This window comes from Seriola aureovittata, chromosome 19, assembly GCF_021018895.1.
Source record: "Seriola aureovittata isolate HTS-2021-v1 ecotype China chromosome 19, ASM2101889v1, whole genome shotgun sequence".
NCBI lineage: Eukaryota > Metazoa > Chordata > Actinopteri > Carangiformes > Carangidae > Seriola > Seriola aureovittata.
This window is the reverse complement of record NC_079382.1, coordinates 3,158,140-3,185,387: the sequence shown is the minus strand read 5'-3', so window position 1 is coordinate 3,185,387 and position 27,248 is coordinate 3,158,140. Positions and strand designations below refer to the sequence as shown.

The 27,248-nt window shown below is 39.1% G+C and overlaps 1 protein-coding gene across 1 annotated transcript; it reads right to left on the bottom strand.

The window, feature by feature from the left end:
• Positions 1 to 667: 667 nt before the first annotated feature.
• Positions 668 to 12,016, bottom strand: unc93a (unc-93 homolog A). The gene is made up of 8 exons (XM_056405660.1): positions 11,774 to 12,016; positions 9,836 to 10,017; positions 7,232 to 7,461; positions 5,240 to 5,365; positions 3,677 to 3,888; positions 2,366 to 2,501; positions 2,084 to 2,215; positions 668 to 1,162 (listed from the first exon to the last, which is right to left on the bottom strand). The coding sequence occupies exons 1-8, from the start codon at positions 11,861 to 11,863 to the stop codon at positions 873 to 875; spliced, it is 1,398 nt and encodes a 465-aa protein (XP_056261635.1). The 5' UTR covers positions 11,864 to 12,016; the 3' UTR covers positions 668 to 872.
• Between the last annotated feature and the right edge of the window lie 15,232 nt (positions 12,017 to 27,248).

Below are 27,248 nucleotides of genomic sequence, written 5' to 3'. Positions count from 1 at the left end.
CACACGAGGTAACACACACTACATGACATCCAGAATGTCTTTATTATTATTATTATTACAGTCAAAGAACTGCTGTGTAATCCACATTTATAAACTATTAGCTTTAGGAAATGTTTATATTGTTGTTTGATCAATTAACCACTTGTATCATGATTAATTCCAGGTTTGAAAGATGAAATATGAAATCCACACTTGTATTACTCCTCTCTCTCATTATTAAGGCCATTAGGTTAATATGTTATTTCATTTAATGTTTTGTCGTCATGAGGAATGTGCGAGTTTATTGGCAAACTCTGAAATTAAACTATTCAAAAGTTCTGTGGAAAAGGACTCTCTTCTCCGAGTGGAAACACAGGAGAAGACGGGTGACGCCCCTGAAACGTGCGCCAGTCCCCAGGGGATAAAACAGTCGTGATCAATTCACCCTTTGCTCTAAGCTTTTAGCCACAGGTCTTAGCCATTTTTGCACTCCTTTATTCTTTCTTTGCCACGTGCTCCAAGTAACATGCGCGATCTTTTAATTTTATAAGCCAAGTCAAGACCAACTGAACAAAACAGAAGTGCCTCAGAGTAATTTTGTAACTTTCAATTATTTTCATGTTTCATTTTTAAAGATTTTTGAGTCACCTGGTCAACGCCAGCCTCCTCTAAAGTTATCCAGCCAAAGTGAAGTGCATCAGAGTTTATTTCACATCAACCCGCAACAGACGCTCGGGCAGTGCCAGTGAAAGATAAAGTCAGGGTTTGCAGGGTTGACTGGATGCCAGTAAAGACCAACACAATTGGACAGGTTTCATATTGACCCTTTCTCATATCTCATATAGTTTATTCAGTGTGGCAATTTGAACAATTTGGCATCAGTATCAGAGTCTCTATATTCGTGTTTGGCAAATGATCTTGTTCTCATCTCTTTCAGTTGTTTCCTTGTGGTTTAGGTAGGTCCCCTCATTAACAGGTGGTGTGGGATTCTTGTATTCGTGGTACTCCACTATGGGGTAGGTGATGGCAGTCAGCAGCAGAACAGCCAGCACGATGTACAGTTTATACTCCAGACATAAGAAGGTGCTGTAGCCGAAGGCAATAACGAAACCGAGAGACTCCCACATACGGTAGTTGGCGAATGCTGCCTCTTTGTCCCGGGGGAAGAGGATGCCGTAAAGAGCTGCAAGACAAAAGGCGGGAATAAAGTTCAGGTGTTAGAAACTCCAGCAGTGTGATTATTACATTATTTTATAGTCCCGATTTTATAAGGAAATAAAAGAAGCACTTGTTCAGTTTGGTCCAGGCAACCCTTGAAAAGACAGAAGCAAACAAAGGCTTGTTCTTGATCCAACAATACCACAGTGTGGACATAATGAATACAATGATAATAATTATGTGTCCAGAATGAAAGGATTCATCCTCTGGAACATGAATGTGCTGAGTAAATTTCAACGCAATCTGCAGATTAGAATTTGATATTTCTTATCTACTTTTTGAAATTTTGACAATACGGTGGTTCCGGGGCAAAGCTGAGTGGATAACGAAGCATTCATCCTCTAGGGAATATGAGTACTCATGATACCTTAGATGGAATCCCAGGAGTTAACTTGAGAGTGGCTCTAGAGAGTATTTGTTTTATCAGTAACAAGGCACTTGCTCTCGTCTGTGACACAGTCTCAAATGGGACTGTGGAGCTTCACCCTGACTTTCATTGTCAGCAATTGGAAGATAGTTTTCATATCCGCCCAAAATACTAGTAGGGTTATTTATGAAATGAATTGACAAAGACAAAAACTAAGGTAATTTTAGTTAGTTTTGTAAATATTCAATACAATTTCAGTTACTTCAGTTCAGTTAGCCCCATTTTTAATTTTAAGAAGGTAAACAAAATGTTTTTCACATCTAGTTTTCATTATTTCGATAGTTTGTGTTAACAACAATTACCTTGACACACACCGCGTGTGTATTATCATGGACGGCGCATGAAGACAAACAACTATCAGACAAACCACACTGAGGATTTACAGTGATATCCGGAGGGCAAAGAAACTCCATGCTATACTCCACGCTGTACACCAGAGGGCTGATGGGAGGCTCTTACCGTTGGTCTGAGTTTGCCAGATAGCGTCTGCCATGCCCCACAGAGCAGGAAACACAAAGAAGACAGCCAGCTGGTCAGGATGAGGCTTCCAGAACAAGAGGGCAATGATGCAGGAAAAGTTGGCCACTGCAGCTGAAAACGGACAGATACCACAATCAAACAAATATCAGCAGTTCGTGCATCATTATATCCAAGCTTTATGGTAAGCAAACTACATCTTTAAAAGAGAGTGAGCATTAGTTTTAATGAGAAGTCATCTCTCATTCAGTAGAGAGGTTTTACCCAGGAGGAAGAGTGCAGCTCTGCCAGTGTAGCGAGCGAGTCTCCCAAAGAGGAACGAGCACAGAGAATTGGAGGCTCCAAAGCACATCATCACAAAGCCAACATAGTGGATCCCCAGAGCACACGTTACATAGTTCTGTAAGGAAACACAGCACAGATCAGGCATGTCCAAAGTCCGGCCCGGGGGCCAATTGCGGCCTGTGTTCAAATTTTCACCGGCCCGCAGCCTCTGTCATAAAATCAATAATGTGCGGCCTGCCAGCTCTGTTGACCACAGTATAAAATACACGCGTACAAAAAAAGCTATTTTACATTTCACCATCTACCTCCAGCTGGATGAAGGCAGGTTCCAAGAGATTCGAACATTTGCTAAGAAAATGCTGAGCTTGTTTGGCTCGACATACTTGTGCGAGGAGACATTCTCGGTTATGAACATTAACAAGAGCCTCGTGAGGACGAGACTAAGTGACTCTCACCTGCGTGACGTCTTGCGCATCAAAACCACTGTTTCTGAGCCGGACCTGGACTAGGCCTACATACTGCAGTCCAGATCTCAGTATCACCCTTCACATTAGTGCAGGCAAGATATGTGTTTAGTCCTCTGAGGTGGATAAATTCTAAAATCTCAGTGAATTGATTTTTTTGTGACGATCAAAACCACAGTTTTGAATATGCACGGACCACTGTTTTGAATTTAGAAGTTTACAGTGAGCATTTGTAATGTTTCAAATGAACCAAGATATGTTTCATCTTCCCAAAAGTTTTTTTTTCCAGACAGACGTTTTCTTCATTTTATGTGGTCTTCAAATATGAAAGGCAGAGTGATTTTGGCAAAAACTTGAAAATGAAAAGAAAATGAAGTATGGCATTTGCAATAAAAATTTCATAAAATAGTTCATTTGTATTTAATGTTAATGGTTCAAAGAATGTCAGGCTGAATGGTCGGCCCCCACACATTTTCACCTGACCAAATCTGGCCCTCTTTGCAAAAAGTTTGGACACCCCTGGTATGGATTCTTTTTTAGCAAATAAATCACAAAGTGGATCATGTAGCACTAAAAACATGGATATTTGGACCAAAACAGAGTGAAGAAACAGCAAAGAAACGTATCAAAATGTCTTTTCGAAATGTTAAAACCTCTTGAAGCATAAACTAATCTCTGTTGTCCAGCTGTATGTTGCAAACACTCATATTTTTCAACAAAACGTCATAAAATCTCTGAAATACCTTTCACAAACCTTTTTCAGTGCAGCTTCAACAGTTATTTATGGTATATGGGAGAGTTTTCTCAAGCGTCGAGATCTGCTCACCTTGGTGTACTCCCCAGAGAGGAAGCTCTGTTCAAAGCCGCTGTACATGGTGAGAGGGATGAGGGTCAGCAGCCTCCAGTCCTTCAGCAGTCTGAACGTAGCCAGGAAGGTGTGGCAGAACGGCTCCCGGTTCCCACGAAACTCACTGGCCTGCTCCTGGTCGATGTTGTCCAGAAACACTGCGATGATGAGCATGGCCAGCAGACCCACACCTGCCAGGCGAAGGAACACACAACACTGACTCTATAGACAGCTGCAATAGTCTGATACACTGGTACAGCCAGTGTGCAGCTGATTTGAGGATGTGTTAAAGAACAACTCAAGTATTTCTTTAATGCTGGGATTTATTTTCTCGGTTTTGCCACCACTTTCTGTTTTTTATTAAACAAAAAAATCAGTTCGTTTAAAATGGGTTAAGATGCTTTAGTTTTTTTTAAATATTAATTAAATTTGTTTGTATAAATGTACTATGTATGACTGTTCTGTATACAGCTGTTACATTTTTTTTTAAGTATATTTTTTTGGGCTTTTATGCCTTCAATGGACAGCACAGTGGAGAGTGATAGGAAACGGGGAGGCAGAGAGAGGGGGAATGACATGCAGTGAAAGGCCGTCCGATGCGGGATTCGAACCGGGGCCGACTGCAGCGAGGACTGTAGCCTCTACACATGGGGCGCCTGCTTAAACCACTACGCCACACGACGCCCCAGCTGTTACATTTTTAATGTTAGTTTTTTTCTGTAGTTTTTCAGTGGTTTGGTTTGGTCTTTGTCTTGAGTGTCTGGAATTGACATGAGACCGTATTAATCAGTGTTTTCAGTAGAAATACCTCAGGTGTAATCTGGATTTCTGCTAAACAACTTTTGAATGCGGGCAAAAGGCCAAAATGTCTTTTAGTACCATCTGTAATAAAAAGGGATGGTAAGTTCTGGAGAAATCCAAAATGCAAAACTATAAAACTGGCTCTTTAACCAACATGGGATGTGATAAAAATCTATTTTATGTTATATTAAAAGGTTTAATGAAATAAAGTTTAATGAAGAGTCTCTGCAGTATTGGAGTTATTATTTTTCCAGTTTGACTAACAGTGTAGACGGTGTAATTTAAACTCCTCCTATTTCGCCATAACCTGCACCTTCTCATTTTCTGTTTTATTTTGAAACCATTTTGTGCTTATTAAATTACATTTACTAATGTGCCTTTGTGTATCTCTGCATATGTGTCATTTATGTTCGTTTATATTAATTTAAGTTTATCCAATAATTTAATTGGACAGTGACTCGTTTTGCTGAATGTTAACACATGTACATATGTATATAGGAATTAACGGTCAGATGTACGTTTTAGCAGTTGGAGACATTAACATGCATATTTTGCAAATTTAACTGGATTAAAAGTGAAACTGAAGAATTAAAACAAACTCTTATCTACATTCTGGCCTTTAACAAGTGAAACCCATGATCAGTTGAGCTAAGTTACTGATATCTGCACTGTTGACTCAATATGGAAGAGCAACCTAATTTAGTGTTTGACACTTAATTGTGATGCAAAGTAGCTGCTGACCAATGTAGCATCCGACGAGCGTCCACACCAGTTTCTGTGCCGGTCTGGTGGTGGTGCCGTTGACGCTGACGTTAAGGCCACAATCAGCTGCTCCACAGGTCTGCAGCTGCTCATCCGGGATGATCGCTGTCAGAAAAAATACAAAATTAATACATTTTAGTTTTGATAAAAACATCCTTTCACTACGGAAGAAAGGGGCTATTGCCAAGTTAGTTGTAATGTTAATGTCTTTCGTCTCTATATATTTGGCCTCTGGAGAAAAGAATTGTATTTATTGCCTTTGAAGCAGAAGATGTCCCTTTTTGTAAAGGAAGAAAACCTTCAATAACATGCAGCGATAACACATTCACACTGTGCTAAATACTGTTATTAATGAAAATGAAGAAGTCTAATTAAACCAGCATAATTCAGACTTTCACATAAACAGTGTGACCCGTAACCAGAAAGGAAATAAAAATGGAATAAATAGCTGTGTCATACTATCTTTCCCAGCAATCATTTTAGCTGATAAGCTTTAACAGCAATAAAATAATATATTGCATAGTTGGCAACATCATCCACTGTTAACACACTCTTTCTGATTCTCCTCTGAACTCAACCCATAAAAAAAAAGCTGTAAGTCCCTGGTTAGACTTTGCCCACTGATGGCTCTGTGCAGCAGTATCAACAACACGCAGGATCGAAGACGGGAACTGAGGCTGAGCCGTTGACCCGGGGGGGGGGGGGCATAATCTGAGCAACATGTACCCTCCTTGATCTCCATGAGTCTAAAGTTGTGTTCACGTCATATAGCATGGATGACAGAGATGGGAAAGCTTTCATGTCATCCAGACAGTTGTATGATTACTCTGCCATGACAAGATATCACAATACGCATTAAATTTGGGTTTAATTTAATTGAACAGTGGCCTTTGGCTGATGCAAGGCATCTATATTTGTTTTGTTCTTTGGCACTTCCATATGAATATATATGTGCCGTATCAGAGCTCTCAGAAAAATCTGACATTCCCACTCGTGTAACTTCTGCAATGAAGTGAATGCAGCAAACGCATACCAGATACATACATCTGAACCATGATGTTAGATCATTGAATTCAGGGCGCTTTCATTGAAAGGAAGACTCATGACTGCACCTTTTTTATTTCTGGGAGTATTTTATGCCTTTATGCCCTTATGATAGTGGACAGTAGAGAGCGGATGCAGAGACAATCACAGGTTAATGTATCATGAGGCTGTTAAGAAAGCTTCCCCTGGTTCAAGGCGTCAGTTTCACACAGACGGACCGCACCCCGAGACTTTCATAGCTCAAACTAATTCTTCAAATTCATCCACTGTGCCACCTTAAGAAACTCTTGCATTCTGGTAGAATTCAGCAGGAAAATGCAGCAAAGAGAATAAAAATACAGAAAAACCTCCAGGAGCATAAAATCTCAGCTCAGTGGCTTCTTCTTTTTCCAACTCATCAGACTCTGGATAGTTTCCTTGGACAAACAAAAGCAACTTGCAATGTCTTCACTGCTGTATATTTCCAACATATTACTGTGGTTTCCAAGAACTCTTTCTTTTCTGCTCGCTCCACAACTTCGTTAGAGAATGACAATTTTGAGCCATGTTTTTTCTCTTTTCTGTTATTGCAACGTTTTAGGGCTTGAAATCAGTCAGTCTTTCTTTTTGTGAAACTGCGTTAACTACTAAAACACTACAGACCAGTCTAAAATATCTTTATGAAACTTGCCCAAAATGTAAACACAAAGCAAGTCTGATCATTACTGTACCTCTTGATTCAACAGCTGAAGTTACCTTCTGTTAACTAACTGAATTCTGAGCTCATTTAAAGAGCAAACTAAACCAGCTATTCAGTCCTAGTTCCTTTTACACACCATTTTACGACAGCCTGCTCAAATGATACATTTTCCCTCACAGTGTATGTGTTAATCACTTTGCCTCACTGCCACTAACATGCACATAGTTCACTTTCAGCCGTCTCCCTACCTATGTTGGTGTCCTGTCCGAAGATGAGCGACGACATGAGGTTTCCCCACACCGCCGACGACTGAAAGATGAAGAAGAAGATACCGAAGTAGTGGTTGATGACATCGGAGCCCTTTTTGCCCTCCTTGGCCGCCTGCACGTTACCTGAGATGGTCAGGTAGGTGCATTTAGCCGACCACAGCGGAGAGCCACCCAAACCCAGGATCGCTGAGGTGGGGATGAGGGTGTACCTGGAGAGGAGAGATCAAAGCAAAATTTATTCTTGAATAGCCCAATTTTACCTTTGCAACTTTATTTTGAACAGCAAATAATCAAATCAGTGGTTTCTGGATGGATGGCGACAGTGTCAGTCATGAGAAGTTTTTAAAACCTATTTAGTTGCTGTTTTTCTAACACTACTTTGATATTCTAACCATGCTCCTTTAGTATGTCACTAAGATGTTCCTGCCACATGGTACATCAATGCAGGGAAAGTACATTTGGCTGATTATACTAACATTTAAAGAATCTGACGCCGACATCTCTCTGCAGAAACTGTTGCCATTGCTCTGGAAAAACCACAGAACCCAATATCAAGAGTTTCATATACAGGTGCATCTCAATAAATTAGAATATCATGGAAAAGTTCATTTATTTCAGTAATTCAATTCAAAAAGTGAAACTCATATATTATATAGATTCATGACACACAGAGTGAAATATTTCAAGCCTTTATTTCTTTTAATTTAGATGATTATGGCTTACAGCTAATGAAAACCCAAAATTCAGTATCTCAGAAAATTTGAATATTACATAAGATCAATAAAAAAAAAGGATTTTTAATACAGAAATGTTGGCCGACTGAAAAGTATGTTCATGTATATGCACTCAGTACTTGGTCAGGGCTCCTTTTGCATGAATTACTGCATCAATGCGGCGTGGCATGGAGGCGATCAGCCTGTGGCACTGCTCAGGTCTTATGGAAGCCCAGGTTTCTTTGATAGCGGCCTTCAGCTCGTCTGCATTGTTGAGTCTGATGTCTCTCATCTTCCTCTTGACAATACCTCATAGATTCTCTATGGGGTTCAGGTCAGGCGAGTTTGCTGGCCAGTCAAGCACAGTGATACGATGGTCATTAAAACCAGGTATTGGTACTTCTGGCAGTGTGGGCAGGTGCCAAGTCCTGCTGGAAAATGAAATCAGCATCTCCATAAAGTTTGTCAGCAGAAGGAAACATGAAGTGTTCTGAAAATTTCCTGGTAGACGGCTGCATTGACTGTGGACTTGATAAAACACAGTGGACCAACACCAGCAGATGACATGGCTCCCCAAATCATCACTGATGTGGAAACCTCACACTGGACTTCAAGCAACTTGGATTCTGTCCCACTCCATTCTTCCTCGATTTCCAAATGAAAGGCAAAATTGACTTTCATCTGAAAAGAGGACTTTGGACCACTGAGCAACAGTCCAGTCCTTTTTCTCCTTAGCCCAGGTAAGACGCTTCTGACGTTGTCTCTGGCTCAGGAGTGGCTTGACACGAGGAATGCGACAGTTGTAGCCCGTGTCCTGGATACGTCTGTGCGTGGTGGCTCTTGATGCACTGATTCCAGCCTCAGTCCACTCCTTGTGAATCTCCCCCAAATTCTTGAATGGCCTTTGCTTGACAATCCTCTCAAGGCTGCGGTTATCCCTGTTGCTTGTGCACCTTTTTCTACAACACTTTTTCCTACCTCTCAACTTTCTATGAATATGCTTGGATACAGCATCTGTGAACAGCCAGCTTCTTTAGCAATGACCTTTTGTGGCTTACCCTCCTTGTGGAGGGTGTCAATGACTGTCTCCTGGACAACTGTCAAGTCAGCAGTCTCCCCCATGATCCTGTAGTCTACTGAACCAGCCTGAGAGACCATTTACAGGCTCAGGAAACCTTTGCAAGTGTTTTGAGTTAATTAGCTGATTAGACTGTGACACCGTGAGTCTACAATGTTGAACTTTTTCACAATATATTCAAATTTTCTGAGAAACTGAATTTTGGGTTTTCATTAGCTGTAAGCCATAATCATCAAAATTAAAAGAAATAAAGTCTAGAAATATTTCACTCTGTGTGTAAGGAATCTATATAATATACGAGTTTCACTTTTTGAATTGAATTACTGAAATAAATGAACTTTTCCATGATATTCACCTGTAGTAGCACAAATGACAACTACTCCTATATGCAATGCCCAAATGCACAAAAACCTCACCCCAAGTGCCACTCTGATTTGACCTTTGGGTGAAGTCAAGTTCCTCTCCAGACATGTTTTAAACTATGTAAAAATATTTGGTTTAATACGGGTTTCCCACATAAAAAGTGAAGTAATCTGGGATCAGGCCCAGTGGCTGAAAGAGCAGTGTGCATCAAAATGGTTAGAGACTCAGTCAGAACAGTAAGCTTAGTCAATTATTTATGTTGTTTGTTAGTTTGTAACTGGCAGTGGCTGACACCGAAACTTCCACTCTGTACTGACAAGCCCCCACCTTTCACATCTATTATAAATATATTTATTTCAGTTATATTTATTTCATAATGACTTGTTGTGGTCTTCATCTTGAGACCCTGACAGTCTACTGATGATTTACCATCCTGGGTAGAGGTTTCCAACGGAGTAGGAGACGTAGCAGGCCATGCCAGCAACAATGGTCCATTTACAGCCCAGATTTTTGATCATGATGGGAGGCAGGAACATGGAGGAGATGATGATGGAGGCGTAGATGACGCTCAGAGACGCCACGCCCATCCCCTGCTCTGCATTCAGACTGCTCTGCACACAGACAGTAGAGACAGGACTCCATTAGGGGACAATGTTAGTTAAGGGAAGGTCAGTTTAAGTAGCTTGCAACTTCTTCTGCCTCTTACTTACATGCTATTCATTTCAGTTTGAAAACTCTACACATAAAACTGAATTCTGTGAAAGCACCAAATGTCCGACAATTTTGAGCTTGAATTCTGCAGAGATCAGTGTTTAAATATGGAGGAGTGAGTCAATTCTCAATTAACTGGTTGAAATTTTCATATAGACACACTGTGTCATCTTTCATGTTTGAATTTGAAAGTAGTTTGTTCTTTGAAACAGTGTCAAAGCATCAGGATTATATGTGTTTATTACTTTGTCTTAACAGGAATGTGTTTCAGTCTTACGTGAGACTGGTTGAACACATGCACTTCTGCTTTGATCTAGTGTGTCAGATAACACCGGGGGCAGAATGATCAATGTCCTGACACCCATACTTCTTTTCACAAAGTTCTAATGTCGATCACATCTGTCTCAGACAGCTGCTTATAATGATAACTCATTTGCATATTTTACCCTTAATTTTAACATTTTTATATGCTGCCTACACTTGGCTAATATTTTGTGTCACTTAGGTATCTAAATTCAAAATTTATCCTTTTTATTATTGGAAATGGAATTTATCCACGATATTTCTTATCTATTCTTATTTCATTTCTTATCGTCATTAGTAGCAGCAGAAGTATGCCACTGATAAATAATGTGATAAATAAAATTTTAAATACAAGAAAATGCAAACCACCTCGGAAATCATGCACAAAATGCATCTCTCAATACGTTTTCCCTCCATGAATAAGTCCCTTAAAACTCCCACGATACTAACTTCCACTTTTTCAGGGTATGGCATCTTAATTTATCATAGTTTGATTAAAACATTAAAGATTTTCTAATACATGGTTGCCCATAAAGTTGGAATAATTTTGTTTTCAGACACAATCATCTGTTTATTCCTATTTAAATGCATCAGTAACCAGTTTGGAAGAGATTGACTAAAGTTTTGAGAAGATATACACTTTAACTGTCAAGAATAAATCACATTGTAACAATCATTTCATGGAAAGAGGTAAAAAATATTTTATTCCAACTTTCTGAGCAACAGTGTATAATGAAATGATAGAAAGACCTCACAGCGACATTAATACTATCCCAATATCCTTTGTTTGATTTTTAAGTTACATTAAAATGGTTTTAACAATTAAAGCAACAAACCCATCATCACTAAATGATTTTGACATGCTTGAGACAATGTAAAGAAGAAACTGAAGAATGTGTGTTAAAGGGCAAATACAGCTACAACATATCATCGGCCCGTGTGGGGCCTTAATTTTCCCTTAAAACACCATGATACTAATCCCTGCTTCATTTAATCAAGAATTATGGATTTTACAGGCTAAAATAAATGTTCTAAAATAATGAAACTATAAAGACAGGAAACTAATGTTAAAATAATTCTGAAACCCATTATTTTTCTTTTTAAAGGTACAATTAAAGAAAATTACTTTTCCAAAACACAACCCAGTAACAAACTATTATTTACCCTGTAAAACACGCACAAAAGGAATTAAAGAAAAATCCCTTAATCAGTTGCCCCTCCATGAAGTGACCCATGAATTAATCCCTTAATTCCCCATGACAATGACACTTTTTTTTACAGTTTTCAGTTGAACAATAACAATAAATAATACATTTATAATTTTATAATAATAAATGTAGCTCTTCCACCTACCTGTAAACTCTGCAGGCCTCCGTAAGCCGTGAACAGAGACAGAAACCCCACAGAGACCACCAACACGTTCTTGAAGTTTCGGCTGATCATGGCTGCGGCTCAGAAGTAAAACCTCCGCAGACCTTTTACTTTTAAAAATATATATAAGAAAAAATAAGTGTTTTCTTCAGTGGTGTTTATGAATGACTTCATACAGCAGCTGAACCGCTCCAATGTAAAGTCAGTCTCTTTTTGCTGCCTGTGATAAACTCATATGGTAGAAACAGCTGTGAACAAAGTCCAGCCCTCTCTCACACACACACACACACACACACACACACGTACGAACGCATGCACACACACGTACAGTTTCACCCTTATCAGTGGGCCTCTGAATTGCCTACCACATGCCAAATTTTGTTGGAAATCAGTAGTATATCAGTTTGTCTTTTAGTCCCTCCCTCCTTTGACTCATTACAGATGTTGTGACTGTAACTATCTCTCCACTACAGCTTTCAGTCCCTCTCTTTCCTTCTTCCTCCTCATTATTTTTCTTTATCTTTTCATCCTTCTTTGGTTAACATATAGGCTGTATTCTTGTTTTTTCTCTGTGCTGTGTTCGGCAGCAGTGGAGATTCCTCATGTTTACATTAGAGTTATCGTCCATACGTACAGGTGCCGTGGCACCGAGCAAATGTTTATGACATTTTATTTCTGATCCTTTTCCTTTACGATGGCACGAACTCCTCGTCTTTACGACATGAGAGTTTGTTGTTGTTTGAAGAAACATGACAAAGCACAGGGACGGTGCACTCCTCTGTGTTATCTCAGCTGGACTCAGAAAGCAACAAACCAGCTCCAGGCTGATCTGTCACCTCTGAGCAAAGACCAGACTGGGTCAGTACCTTGTTGTCAAGGACTGTGACGTACATGTCGTTATTTTTATTATGTTCAATTCCAACTAAAATGGACACAAACACAACGATGATCTGCAAAGCATGATATCAACTCCAAGCACCCCACCCATAGACCCACACAGACACAATAACAATGGAGGAAAAAACATCCACAACTGATTATATATGGAGCTGCTGGATGGCTTGGAATGCTGGATTGGACGTAGGTCGTGACAGATGACAAACCTTGACATATACAAAAGTCAAAAGTTCATTGCCTCAGCCGCTGAGAGCCTCATATTTACATTTTCCTCTTTAGTTGATGACTCCATATAAATAACATCAAGGAAGGTCAGTCTCCACTGTCTTACGGCCAACGTGTGTGTGTGGGCTTCCAACGTGTTACAATCATTTCCCAAGCAGCTGTTTAGCCTGCAGGCACTATAGGTTTCTGACATTTAGGGATCTTAAGTGAAGAGATTTAATTTAGTAACAAGGTATGGTCGCAGGTAGTTGTACATGTTTTAATCTCTGTTGAATTTGGTTTCATTTATTTTTGCATGTGTGGACAGAGGCCCACGAAAAACAGGTGGAAATCAGGTGAAGTTGCTGTCATCATCCAAAATGAGACCCAGTTGGAAGTACAATGAAAATAAATAGAGGGTTATAAAGTGGCAGGAAGTGATTTTCCCTAATTCTGTATTCCTATATCAAATTTTTCTTTAATCAATATCCTCATTGGACTCTCCCAGATAATGTGACGATCCTATAAGTTTATGTTGTGACCACCAGTTGTAATTATTCCAGCTTTGTTTGTGGGAAATGGTTCTTTGAAGAACCACTTGCCAAACAGCCCCATATTTAAAAGATACAGCATCTCCCTGTTCTCTACGATAGCTGGCCGTTCACACCAGGTATGAACACATCACACATCTGACGTTTCCCAACGATGTGTCGTACAATCTGCGTCTTTTCTAGTAAAACATTTGACAATATCTGTGTGTGTGGGTGAAAACCTGCAGAAAGATCCAACCGAATCAAATGGTGTGATTACCAGAGAGAGCACGATGGGCCTTGTATCTCCCGCTGTTCTTCACAGCCAAGGACCCCGTCCAATGGAAAGAGAATGAAGGTGCTGAGAATAAAATGAATGATCAATCAGAGATCATTCAGATTTTCTCTACAGCTTTTCCTCTTGTAAGTATGTTGTGGATGCTGAGAGCCGCACACAGTCAGGGATGATAACTAAGAGAAACACATGCATGGGCACATTAGAGTTTTAAATATTACTCATGTTACTGACAACTCCTGAACTGACGTCATTGAGTAATCCACTCCCTGACTGTCATCCACACTCATAATCTGCAGTTATCATAAAATGATAGGAGCTGTGACAAAGACGTGTTGATTACTCTGACAACATCTCGACTTTGGAACTATTGACATTAGTTATGATGATCGTTTATACAGGCTGAGTGGAATAAACTGTCCAAGCAGTTCAGACTGTGAAGAAAAATTAGAAAGACTTCCCCTTTTATCCAGAAGAAACCTGATATCATTTTTCACTTGCTTACATCTAGAAACTGGAGTTGTAAGTTGTAATGTCAGTGTGATTCCAATTTTGGGCTGTGGTTTTATCAGATATACGTTTTTTTTACTGATTTCTTATAGACTACACCCTGTTGTTAAGGCGTGGCCGCGTGTATCCAATTGTTTTATTAATGTATTAGTTCATCCAGCTGAGATCATTTTCTTTAAGAGTCACTACAGCTGTTTGCTGGTCAACCTCTGATACGATCGACACGATGAAGTGACTGTGATGCAACACAAGTGGATTTAGCATTAGGTTTTTCTTTTAAAGATCAACTTATTTAAGCTTATGTTACTGTAATTAATATTTCCACATTAAGACATGAATATCTGGGGCGTCCCAGTGGCTAGAGCGCGTACCACTTAGGCTCAGTCTTTACCACAGTGGCCATGGGTTTGAGTCTGACCCATGGCCCTTTGCTGCATGTCATCCCCTCTCTCTCTCTCCCCAACTGTCCTGTCACTCTCTCACTTTCACTATCTGAATAAAGGCAAAAACTGACACAAAAAATTACTTAAAAACAAAAACATAAATATGATCCATAATGGTGTGATTGCATCAAAAAAAATGCACATGTACCTTAAACAATAACATCCCAGTATATACACACACATACTGTACAGTAGCTTCAAACATTTAATTTAACCTAAAAATATATGACATCACCAATAATGTTGTTAAAAATTTGATATAGGAATACAGAATTAGGCAAAATCACTTCCTGCCACTTTATAACGCTCTATTTATTTTCATTGTACTTCCAACTGGGTCTAATTTTGGATGATGACACTCATGACAGCAACTTCACCTGATTTCCACCTGTTTTCGTGGGAAGCCCCACACACACGTTGGCCATAAGACAGTGAGGACTGACCTTCCTTGATGTTATTTATATGGAGTCATCAACGGCCTAAAGAGGAAAATGTAAATATGAGGCTCTCAGCGGCTGAGACAATGAACTTTTGACTTTTGTATATGTCAAGGTTTGTCATCTGTCACGACCTACGTCCAATCCAGCATTCCAAGCCATCCAGCAGCTCCATATATAATCAGTTGTGGATGTTTTTTCCTCCATTGTTATTGTGTCTGTGTGGGTCTATGGGTGGGGTGCTTGGAGTTGATATTATGCTTTGCTGATCATCGTTGTGTTTGTGTTCATTTTAGTTGGAATTGAACATAAAAGCATTTGGTAATATAGTGTCTGCCTCATATCTTCTGCTGGATGTGATTTTAATGATGAGATATGGAAGTGTTATTAGTATTAACTGATGACAGATGAGACTTCTGACTATGGAAGGGGTATTCAATTAAAATTCAAAGAGGTCCAGTTACAAATATGTCCTCCCAGCAAAGGTCCGAATCTTATATTCACTTGAAATAGTGCACCCTGATGTAAATAAAAAACAACATACATACTTTTCTATGTCATTTATTGTCAAATTTCAAGTGTTATATACTTTAAACATACCGATAAGTCTGAACTTGTATGGCACTTGAATGGAAAACATTACTGTAGTTGTCTTTACTACATTTCAAGTAACTGAATTCATTCTTCTTCTTCTAAACAAAAGCACTCCTTCACCACTGTCCCATCGCTGAATGTTTCTTGTGTTGCGCCAAAATCCACGCAATCTTAAGTGAACACTCATCTGCACGTTGCTGGCCTGTAAATGCGCGTGTGAGGACACGGGTAGACCGATCATACTGTGCTTTCAGCTCGATCATCTTACTTGCCGTCACTGCGGACTTCTGCGGGTATGTTTCATCAAACGCTCCGTGTTTGGTCTCATAGTGACGCTTAACGTTGCTCCTTTTTATTAACGCCACAGTTTCACAGCATATGAGACACACAGGTTTAGAAGTGGCTGCAGGCAGGACGAACATGTATTGGTCCGTCCATTCATCTTGAAAAGTTCGGTTTTCACTGTCTACCCCCCCCCCCCCCTATTCTCTGGTGCTGAAAGGTGAACAATCGATTTGATTGGCTTGGCTATTAATGACGTTTCTGTCGTATAAACTAAATTAGCTGCGCATGCACGAATGATTTATCATTTTATTAGGCCTAATATTATAATTATAATATCATTTTCACGGGTCCGGGCAGAGCCGTCACTGGGTCCGTGTCAGGACCGCGGTCCGCCGTTTGGTGATGCCTGGTCTATGGGAATGTTATGGAATACAAGAAGAGTGTCACAAAGAAACACACAGCACACAGAGAGGATCACAACGTCGTTCTCCATGGCTTCAGGGTTCAGTCTGTTCACATGGTCAACGATGGTAAATGAGTCCAGTAGCATGGTTTATTAAAACTGGCCTCATCTGATGGTGTGTACCTGATCTGAGCCTATTTTTTATTGGTCAATTTATTTGACCAGCAGAGGGAGACAGAGTCCACAGAGGCCTCAGCACCTGGACAGATACAGTAATGACTTTAAATTAAACAAATAAATAAATTCTTAAATAATCTCTACACCAAGCTTAGATGACTGAACAAAATTACATTTTTCGACACAAAATCCTTGTTTTTTTCTTACTTAAATACTTTAGGAAATACTCAACCCAAATTAAAGCATATGTCATAAATGAGATATAATATATTAATATATAATATAAAACATATCTGTATACTACTACATGTTGACATTAACTGAGCCAACTTTTCTATCTGTTATCTACAGTAACCGCTTAACTTTATACTTCTACTCCACTACTTTTTAAAAGGAAAATAGTTTAATAGTAGTTTAATCTTTAATAATATTAAGCTGCCAAGTAACTACTTGTAAAATACATGTAATGGAGTAGAAAGTACACTAAAGTACTTTGAATTAGGTCACGTAACCAGCTACTGCAATAAACTGCTGTTTACACATAAATGCATGAGTAATTATCCAGTAATATAAAGTTATATATGTAACAATTCAGGACCACAAGTACTTTTACTTTTAATACTTAAATACATTTTTCAGATATAGATGTGCACTTTAAGTTCAAAAGGTAAACTTTGACTTCTTCTTGTAATAGAATAGCTTCCCTTAGCTTTATTGCTATATTAAGTCAAGAAAAGGATGTGAATACTTCTACTGCTGCCAAATGTAAACTAATGTAAATAGGATGAGTGGGATGATGGCTGAAAACCACATGAAGCCAAGAAAAGTTTAGATAACAGAACAGTAATTCAATTTTTAAAATACTTGAAGTCTTGAAACTGTGAAGCTTTCCCAGCGCCCTCCTGCTCTCACACACACACACACTCAGCAGAGGGTTCTATATGTATATGTCTGTTTGATAGAAAAAGTAATATCAACACTCAAACTAAGCTGCACACACACACACACACACACACACACACACACACACACACACACACACACACACACACACACCTCACCTTACCTTACCTTACCAGGAGGGATTTCCAGCCTCTAATCTAAAGCTGCCTTTTATAAACTCACCAAAGAAGCAGCAAAGATTCCCTGTCATTCTATCTTTTTGTCAACTCTGTCCTTTCTCTCTGAGAGTATCTTGGCCTTGTGGAACCACTCCCACAACAGTCTTTCCAGTTATAGGACGTTTCACTACACAAGTAACAACAGGGAAAAAATGGCTGCTGAACATTTAAACTCAACTATGATAGATCTGAGAAAAGTGAGGTTCAGTCAGCGGTGGAAGTTTTTACTAAGGTCAAATTAGAACGCATGACTATTTCTACTCTGTGGTATTTCTACTTTTACTTAAACATATTCATTATGCAGAACGGCTCTCAGATTAATTTATTCTATATTATTGGATTATAATTACTGATGCATTAATGTTTACATTGCATAAATGTTGCAGCTGGTAAAGGTGAGGCCAGTTTGTACTATGCTATGTAGCTTCACCTCAGGGATCACTAAGGTTTTATCTTAACCTATACTCCTGTATCATAATGAATTTGTTGATCATATTTTGTATTGTTAATTAACTAGTGTCTAAAGAAAAAATAAAATGAATGCAGTGGATTACAAAGTACAATAAATACATCTAAGTTAAGTACAAGTATCTCAACTGTACTTGATTACAATACTGGATTACATGTACCTTCCACTCCTGGCTTTAGGTCTATCATACAACACCAACAAACACTATGGCTGCTGATGTTATTTTTTGGACACACACAGGTCATCTCTCTGTAGGCCTAGAGACGAAGAAGTTTGGCCAGTGTTCATTATCTTTGCTTCAATTAGCTGGCAGAGCTGACAGATGTCCGTCAAAGTTGACATACGGTTTAAAAAAAAATAAAAATCACTAAGTAGTTCAATGTGTTTCCAGCAGCTACTTTATGTCAGAATAATGAAAACAAATGTTAAAATGTCCATATACACGCTGTTAAGACATTATGGAAACATGTTTCTTACCTCAGTGCTGAGTGTGCATCCTGGATCTTCTGTAAACTAGGTCAACTTCCACAAACACTGGGCTCCTACATTTCCCATGATGCTACTTTATACGTGTGCTTTTCAATAGACTCCCCCTGCATATTAAACACCCTCATCTATCAAACTCCACCAGCAGTAAGTTTGTAACAGCAGGCCTTGAGGTGTCCAAACCCCGACTCAGATGACTGGTCATTAAGTCATTTCCTCAGACTTCACAACGCTCCTCCAGAGCCACAGCACATATGTGACAACTGTTTACACAAGCAGCATCGAAATGACCAGTAAACTGACTTCACTGTATAAAAATAGTTCCCCTTTAATACTTACAAGCTGATCAATATGAGTCACTTCTTCTCACAAGAAAAACGCTGCACGGATAAAGTCTTTGTCAAAAGTTTATAAGTATACACTATGATTCATATGTTGTTTATTTGCACAAAATGTAATTTTCAAGGCGTCTCTCACTCAAAACAATAACAAAAGACAAAAGACAAAGTTTGGTGATGTCCTGAAGCAGTGTGGGATCATGGGAGTCAGCCACTCCTGCTTAGGATTCCTTCAGTGTCAGTTGTGCAGGAGGTTTTTACGGGGAGCTGAATTATCTGCAGAGGTCTTCAAAACAAACAGACCCGGCGATCAAAGCCAGTAAGTAAATGAATATAACAGTTTTACGTTAAAAATCTGTGTTTCTCCTGAGCGGTTTGGCAGACGCAGGGTTTCTTGGAGGAGCTGTAACATGAGCTGGTGCTAACGTTTCAACAAAGTGTACAACGCTGACGCTTGCACATATGGGTGTATGACGCCAAATGAAACGTACTATTATCATTAATTTGGAATAATGTAAGTACACAACTCAACAAATTATACAACATAGGTCTCGTCGTTTTTAGACATTTTAATGCAGAAAAGTTGCGTATTATAACTTTAACATGGTATCCCCACATAAATAGTTAAAAAAAGAAACTTTGAAAGGCGGCTGGAGGCACATCTACGCTTAATTCCTCATTGAGGAGATATGGATCGAGCCTCACCCACCACCACTGCTCGTGTTTGTGAAAGAGCAGTGCGTATCGAGCTGAGTTTGGGAGTAACTAGTTACATGTAATGGGATTACATAGTTAAATTACAAATTTAATTGAATTGTTATCTGTTACAGTTACTGAGGAAAAAAAATGTAATTAAATTGCAGTTACTTATGAAAATGTCGGTGATCACAAAGGGATTAAATCCGAATATATTTTATTTTCTGTTGCTTTGCAGGAACATCTTCTTTTGACACAACAGGTCAGACAGGTGATAGGTGTGAGGTCTAATAACACTCACTAACTTAATTCAGCATTGTGTTTTCATGAAATATGAACTTGGAGAGGTCAGTAGGTTGTGGCATTTCTACAGGGCACCAACAGACTAAAGTAATGGATCTGCAAAGTAATCAAATTGAATAAGTTGTATTACTTGAAGTAATTAAAACAGTTAGATTACTTATTTTCTAACAGGGTAATTACTAATAGGTTACAACTCCCCAACACTGGTATCAAGATGGTTAGTGAGGAAACATCGGAGAGACTCAGCCACTCATGCCTGACTCATCTTTTATTTGTTTTTGTTGTTTGTTAGCCTGTTACGCCGGATACCTGCATATACCCTGCTCTGCTCCAGATACCAGCACAACTCTAATTATTTTATCACAACATTTATTCATCAAGCGGATTGCATTTATCCACTGACTCACTGTGCAGAAAGTACAGGTCAAACACAGTTCCAAGAGATAATGTGCTTGTGAATGAGTAATACGCTGAGACAAGACAACAGACGACTGACTGCAGTTAAACACAGTCATACAAGCATCTGATTGGTCAGTCAGATTTTAACTACTGTGGCTGGTTTATTGTGCCTGACTGTTTATTTGCTGAATAAAGACACACACACAGACACACACACACACACACACACACTGCCAGCCCCTGAGGTAAAGAATTACAGGCATTAGAGTGGCAGACAGACAGGTATGTCTGCTCTGCTTCAGATATGAGCTGAAAGCTCTGTGAGCAGACCGGCTTAGGGCACTTTAATAATATACCTCTTTGAAAGTGTGTGTGTGTGTGTGTGTGTGTGTGTGTGTGTGTGTGTGTGTGTGTGTGTGTTTGTGACAGAGGGAGTAGGCCACTAGAGGGCTGTGTTACACACAGAAGAAAGAAAGGTGTGTTAGAATTAATCATTAACTGTATCTGAGTTAACAGAAACACAACATGTGCTGTCAGATGGAAATCAAACTCTGACTTTGACGTGTTCAAAATAAAGAAAATAACACCAGAAAACATTGATGAATATATAGTATTGCTAATAGTACTTTTTGCCACTACTAATATTCCCACCACCACTACGACCAGCACTGATGATGATCATAACAGTAATTAGAATGTGGTTGTATGCCTCCGCCAAAACACTTTTTGTGTTCTTGAGATACTGCGTTCACTGAGGTCCCACTTACCTTGACCTTTGACCTTTGACCACCGAAGTCTAATCAGTTCATCGTTGAAGTGAACATTTTTGCCAAATTTGAAGAAGTTCCGTGAAGCTGTTACTGAGATATCGTGTCCAGCAAGATAATGCTCCATGTCTCAAACTGGTGTCGTGAACATGACAGTGAGTTCAGTGAACGTCAGTGGCCTCTCCGGTCAGAAGGTCCGGACCTGAATCCAGTGGAACACCTTTGGGACGTGGTAGAACAGGAGATTGGCAGCATGAATGTAGCAGCTGACAAATCTGCAGAAACGATGTGATGCAGCTCAAATGTGACGATTTGATGAATGTATTTGTTGTACATGACAGTAAACTCACTATCTTGAATATCTTTGGATATGGGAGAGTCGGCCAGACAAAACAAGACGTCTGAAGATGTCACCTTGGGGATATTCTAACAGGCATCTTTGTTTTATATTCAATAATGTTTCGAGCGTAGGCAGGCAGACTAATTGATGATTAAAATAATTGTTAGCTGCAGCTGTCGTGCAGGCCGCAGCTCAGGTGAAGCTATTCTAAATACTACAAAGGCCATTAAATCAAACTACCCATCACCCATTTTTTTTTAGATACCTCTTTAAAGATGCCTCCATCTTGGTTTCTAATGTCTGACAGCTGTGGTGTTTCCTGCAGAGCACATCCACCAGTTCTCCTGTCAGTCACAAACTGTCTGATCTTATGTTTCCCAGGGATTTTTTCTGCTATTTCTGTAGGTGGAGCTCTCCTCTCAGTTGTTGGTAATCACTGCTCCTTTAGTGTGTTCTGAATCAGCTGGACACTGGGTTTTAAAACAGTGAATAAACTGGATAAATGTTAAATCTCTACTTCATAGCTCTTAGACAAAATTGTATCATAACAGGCATTTACTCATAAAAATGCTGCATGTTATGATTTAAACCGAGCATGGAAATCAGAAAATAAGGAGAAGATTATGAAGTTTTTTCTTTCTTTTGATGTCTCTGAGGTAAAGTGGCACTAATGCCTGGTAGAGGCCAGTAAGAGCTGTAGAGGAAGAATTCATTATTCCAGATTGAGCTGGGTCACACTCTCTAATCCCAGACCTCTACCTGTCTGACTGCTACAGAGTCATGGGAAAAAACTCCCTCTCACGCACTCACTTTGTTTCTCTCTCTTTCTCTCTCTCTCTCTCACACACACACACACTTACACACTTTCTTCCTCCTCCAAACTCTCTTTTCTCACCCAATCCTCCGGCTCTCTCGCCCAAATCCCTCCTGGAATCTCAGACCTGTGTGTGAACCAGACTGCAGTCTGACTGATATGAGTTTTTAAAGACGGAGGCCGATACTGATCCATCTGGACTAAAGACGCCGACAGCCTCCATATATTTCGATCTGACTACATTTGTGACAAATACATGAAAGAATCCAGTGATAGTGAAAAATTACAGATATGAATATTTATATTTAATAAAAACAAAACATATTTCTACATGCAGTCTGGTGATCGTCTCTTATTAGCATCAGCTGAGGTCACAGACTTCCCATAGACAGTTGATGATGTCAATGATGATGTAATCAATCAAACAGGGATGAAGCACAATGTCCAGACCACAACTAATTCTTAATAAACTCAATTTTAATCACATAAATTGTTCTAAATAATAAAGAAATCGATCTAATCAGACAAAAAACTGTTAGTTATTGATATTATTTCATATTAGAATATTTAAATGTGTTTATTTATCATACATTTTTTATACTAAAACAATTTAACTATTAATAATGTGCACTTTTTAATCACCCAGAACCAGGGATTTAAATCTCTTAACTCATTTTTTTCTCATTTTACAAATGTGCCCTCCAACCCCACAGAGAAGTTTTTAAACCTGTCCCTGATCATGGTTAAATATCATCTGTCATCTGTTTGTCCCCCTCTGAATTGAATATGCTTGGACTTATCAGTGCTGCTATATAAAATTACTTATTAATAATTAATATTATAATTTATAAGTAATATATTCCACATATTCCATATACTCTCTCATTTGTATCTACCATGTCTATCTTTCATTTGTAACTCATTCATAATCTTATGTGGTATATTACATGCCGTACTTCTCACCTTCTTTCCATTTGGTCAGATGTCTCAATTCAAATGTTTACGGGTTTGTTTTTCCTGCTATCTTATTAGCATTTACTAATTATAGAATTTGAGTATTTGTTGTTGCTTAAGTGACAATTAGAGGGATAAGAATCATAAGTTTAGCAAACTGAGTCAATATCAGCTACAAAACAATATGTAGCTGATGTACAGTCAACATTCACCTCCAGACCAAGTAAGTAAGTAAGTAAATGGAGGAATGTGTCATTGCTTCTTTCAGAAGTTACAGAGGACTCCTGGATGCTTCTCAAACATTAGTAACATCAGGTTTCTGTCTCCCAGCAACAAACACAGTCTACTGTAGCTCACATGGCTAACTGAAGCTATTTATAGGTGCCTTACCTGTCCACCCAATTCCAACTCAGCATCTCTGTTTTAAATATTTAGTCGCTCAGAGTCAAAAGTTCTGGGCTAAGTGCTTCAGGTAATAACATTTCGTCATCATATCAAGCATGATTATTTTAAACACCAAGTAAAATGCTACTGAATCAATCTTTAAGACAAAACTAATAATAATAAATCAGTAAAAAACAATAAAACTAGATTATCTGACATTGCCTGAATTGTCGGGATGCAGAATCCGACCACTTTAGTTTCGCAGCTTCAGACGTACTTGCAGAGACAGATGTGTTCAACGTGACTGGGTTTGTCTGACTAATCCCACCAGCGTAAAAAATGTTTGTTTACAACCGTTTGTGGAGATTATCATGTTCAAATGTGCATTCCACACAAAGGTAAGAATGAGGAGAGACCTGAGGTGAAGGCAAAGGTGAGAGGTTATCATTTAGAGAGCAGGAGGGAGAGGAAGCCCGGCAGATGAACAGACAGCTCAGACGTCACTGAGTTCCTTCCTCTCGCAACATCAAAGGTCCATTTCAAACAAAACTGCAAAAGTAACGTTAGCAGATATGATAATCAGCAAAACACTTTTATATAGCTCAAGATATTACTGCCTCCTCCACTCAGACTAGTTTCAGGTTACATCCCTGTTTATCCAGAGTCATAGAAAATAAGAACAATTTGTGTGAGATTTTGTCATAATTGCTGTGTGTAGTCGTGAGTAATGGCTAAAAGGTTTTTCTGAGGTCACCGTGACCTTTACCTTTGACTTTTGACCCCCAAAATCTAATCAGTTCATCCTTGAGTTCAAGTGAACGTTTGTGCCAAATTTGAGGAAGTTCCTTCAAGGCTTTACTGAGATATCGTGTCGAGAATGGGACGTACGGATGGACAGACAACCCGAAAACAATATGCATAAAAACCCCATGTTACGGGATGACTTGGTGAAGGCTGGGACAAATGTGTCAGTCCCAACCATACAAAGATCACATAACGCCAGACTCCAAGATGCATGCTACTCTTGACCAAGAAGCATGACTAGAATATTCCAGAAGGAATTTGGATAGTCCTGCAGACTTCTGGGAGACGAGACGAAACTGGAACTGTTTGCCCGTGTGGATCAGGCGTTTGTCTGGCGCAGGAAAGGTGAGGCTCATGAACAGAGGACTACTATCCCCACAATCAAGCATGGAGGTGGGGTCAGTGATGATGCGGGGATGTTTTTCCTACTGCAGGGACTGGCAATCATGGACGCACAGAAATACCCAGCCGTTTTGAGGAGGAATGTTTTGCCTTCTGTGGCGGACTTGAACCATGGTGATAATTGTACTTCTCTGGCAAGACAATGATCCCAAGCACACATCCAAGTTGACCAAAGCTTGGTTAGGGAATCAGCCCTGGAATGTCCTGGAGTGGCCGTCTCAGTCTCTACATTTAAATCTTTGGGATTTATAAAAGCAGTTGTAGCCCAGAAGCCACTGAACCTCAATGAAGAATGGGCAACGTTTCCTTGAGAGAGAGGTGTCACAAACTCCTCAGCACTTACTGAAATCACTGATTAGAGGTTATTCATATAAAATAAAAGAACATATGTAAAAAAAATATATATATAAGACCTATTAGAAATTGAAACAATTTCATATATTGACATATGTATCAAGTCAATACAAATATGTATGTTTATGTATGTATGTTTATATTGTAGACATATGTAAATATGTAAATCCCAAAACCTGTCAATCATAAACAGTAGGATCTAAAAGTCTGAGACCACTTTCCTAGAATGGGAAGATACACATTAAAATCAATAAGAAAAACATATAAGTATATATAATATTATCTATATGTTCTTTTAAAAATGTTATATATAAATTGAATATATATTGTTATTATATATGCTCACAACATACCATATAAAAATTCATTGTAGACATGTTTAATATATTACAAATTTTACTATGAGTATTTTATATATACACTGTTGCCCATAAAGTTGGAATAATTTTGTTTATTCCTATGTAAATGCATCAGCACATTATGTGTTCCAATTACCCAGGTGAAATGAAATAAATCACATTGTCACAATCATTTCATGGAAAGAAGTAAAAAATATATATACATATATATGTGTTATAAACCTATATCTTCATATATCTAGATGATATATGTATGTAATAATAATATAGCTCCTTATAACATGACACATATATGGCAACATCACTCTTGATATAGGGACATATATGTCATATATTACATTTCTGTATGGGTATCAATGCAAAAGGATGCTCCACCAAGTACTGAGGTTGGATTTTGAATAATAGTGCACATGGACATTTGATAAGAGAACAGATGTTACCAAACTTGCTTGTATGTATCAATAAATATTCTCTCTGTTTACTTTCATTCAAGGAGAAGGGGATTCAGTATTTTCAATTGTAACTGTATAATGAGTTTCAATGAGGAGCTTGATGATGGTTACAAGAGTGATCAATGTGGACAGTATAACCTAAGTATAAAAGTGTTTTTAAGTGTAAAAAATGACCATGTAAAGAAACTGAATACTGGCATAAACACTCGCCTTTTCAAAAATATCATGAGTTGAGAAGCACTATCGGTCTTATAACCACACGGCAGCTGCCTCAGGCTTAATAACCACAGCAGGCAGCGACTGCAGCCTCTTTCTCTTAGCAGCTGGTATCTGTGGCGAGCTTCACTTTTAGCTCTCCGCCTCTCACACTGTATTTAGGTGTCAGGCTCTGCCAGCCGCTGTGACATGTGCGGGTATTTCAGCAGTTAGCCGTCATTAGCGGTTTCAGTATTTTCTACAGCTTAACCAGAGATGAACTCATCTTGTGTCGCTACTCAGAGCTCGTGTGCTCATCACTAACACACACACACACAAATCAGTGTCAGTAGGTGCTACTCACATACCTGACATGTTATACATACTGTAAAGTTGAGGTAACACATTAGCTGTAGCTGATCAAATTTTGTGTGTACTTTAATTTGACCCTGACCTGTCTCACAGCCAGGTGATGGCAGGAATTTAAGGTTCCAGTTAAACATATTTGCTCACTGTCCTGAGCACATTCCAATAGCCAGATTTTTTGCTTTGTAATGCCCATAGCTGTACTCCAAGAAAATGAAATATATAAATAAGTAAAAATCCCAGAAAGCTTGCTTCTGCTACAGAAGGATGTTTTGGTATTTGGAATTTATCCCTGGCAGCATTTGTGTTTGTGTGTGTGCGTCTTGTTTGTACTGCGCTACATATTGCAAACAGGCTTAGTGTTTTACACTAGTGACAGCCGGGAGTCACTCCCAAAGCATCCATTGTCACTGTGTGTGTGTGTGTGTGTGTGTGTGTGTGTGTGTGTGTGAGAGAGAGAGAGAGAGAGAGTCACCAGACAATCTATTGTTATGTGTTTGCTGACATGGTGCATCATCCGCGGGGTTGTTAGTGTTGCTTTCCCAGCGACACAATGAACAGGCAATGCAGAGATGCTGAGCACAACACTCCACGGCTTTATTTAGCTGAATGACACACACACACACACACACACACACACACACACACACACACACACACACACACAGACAAACACAGA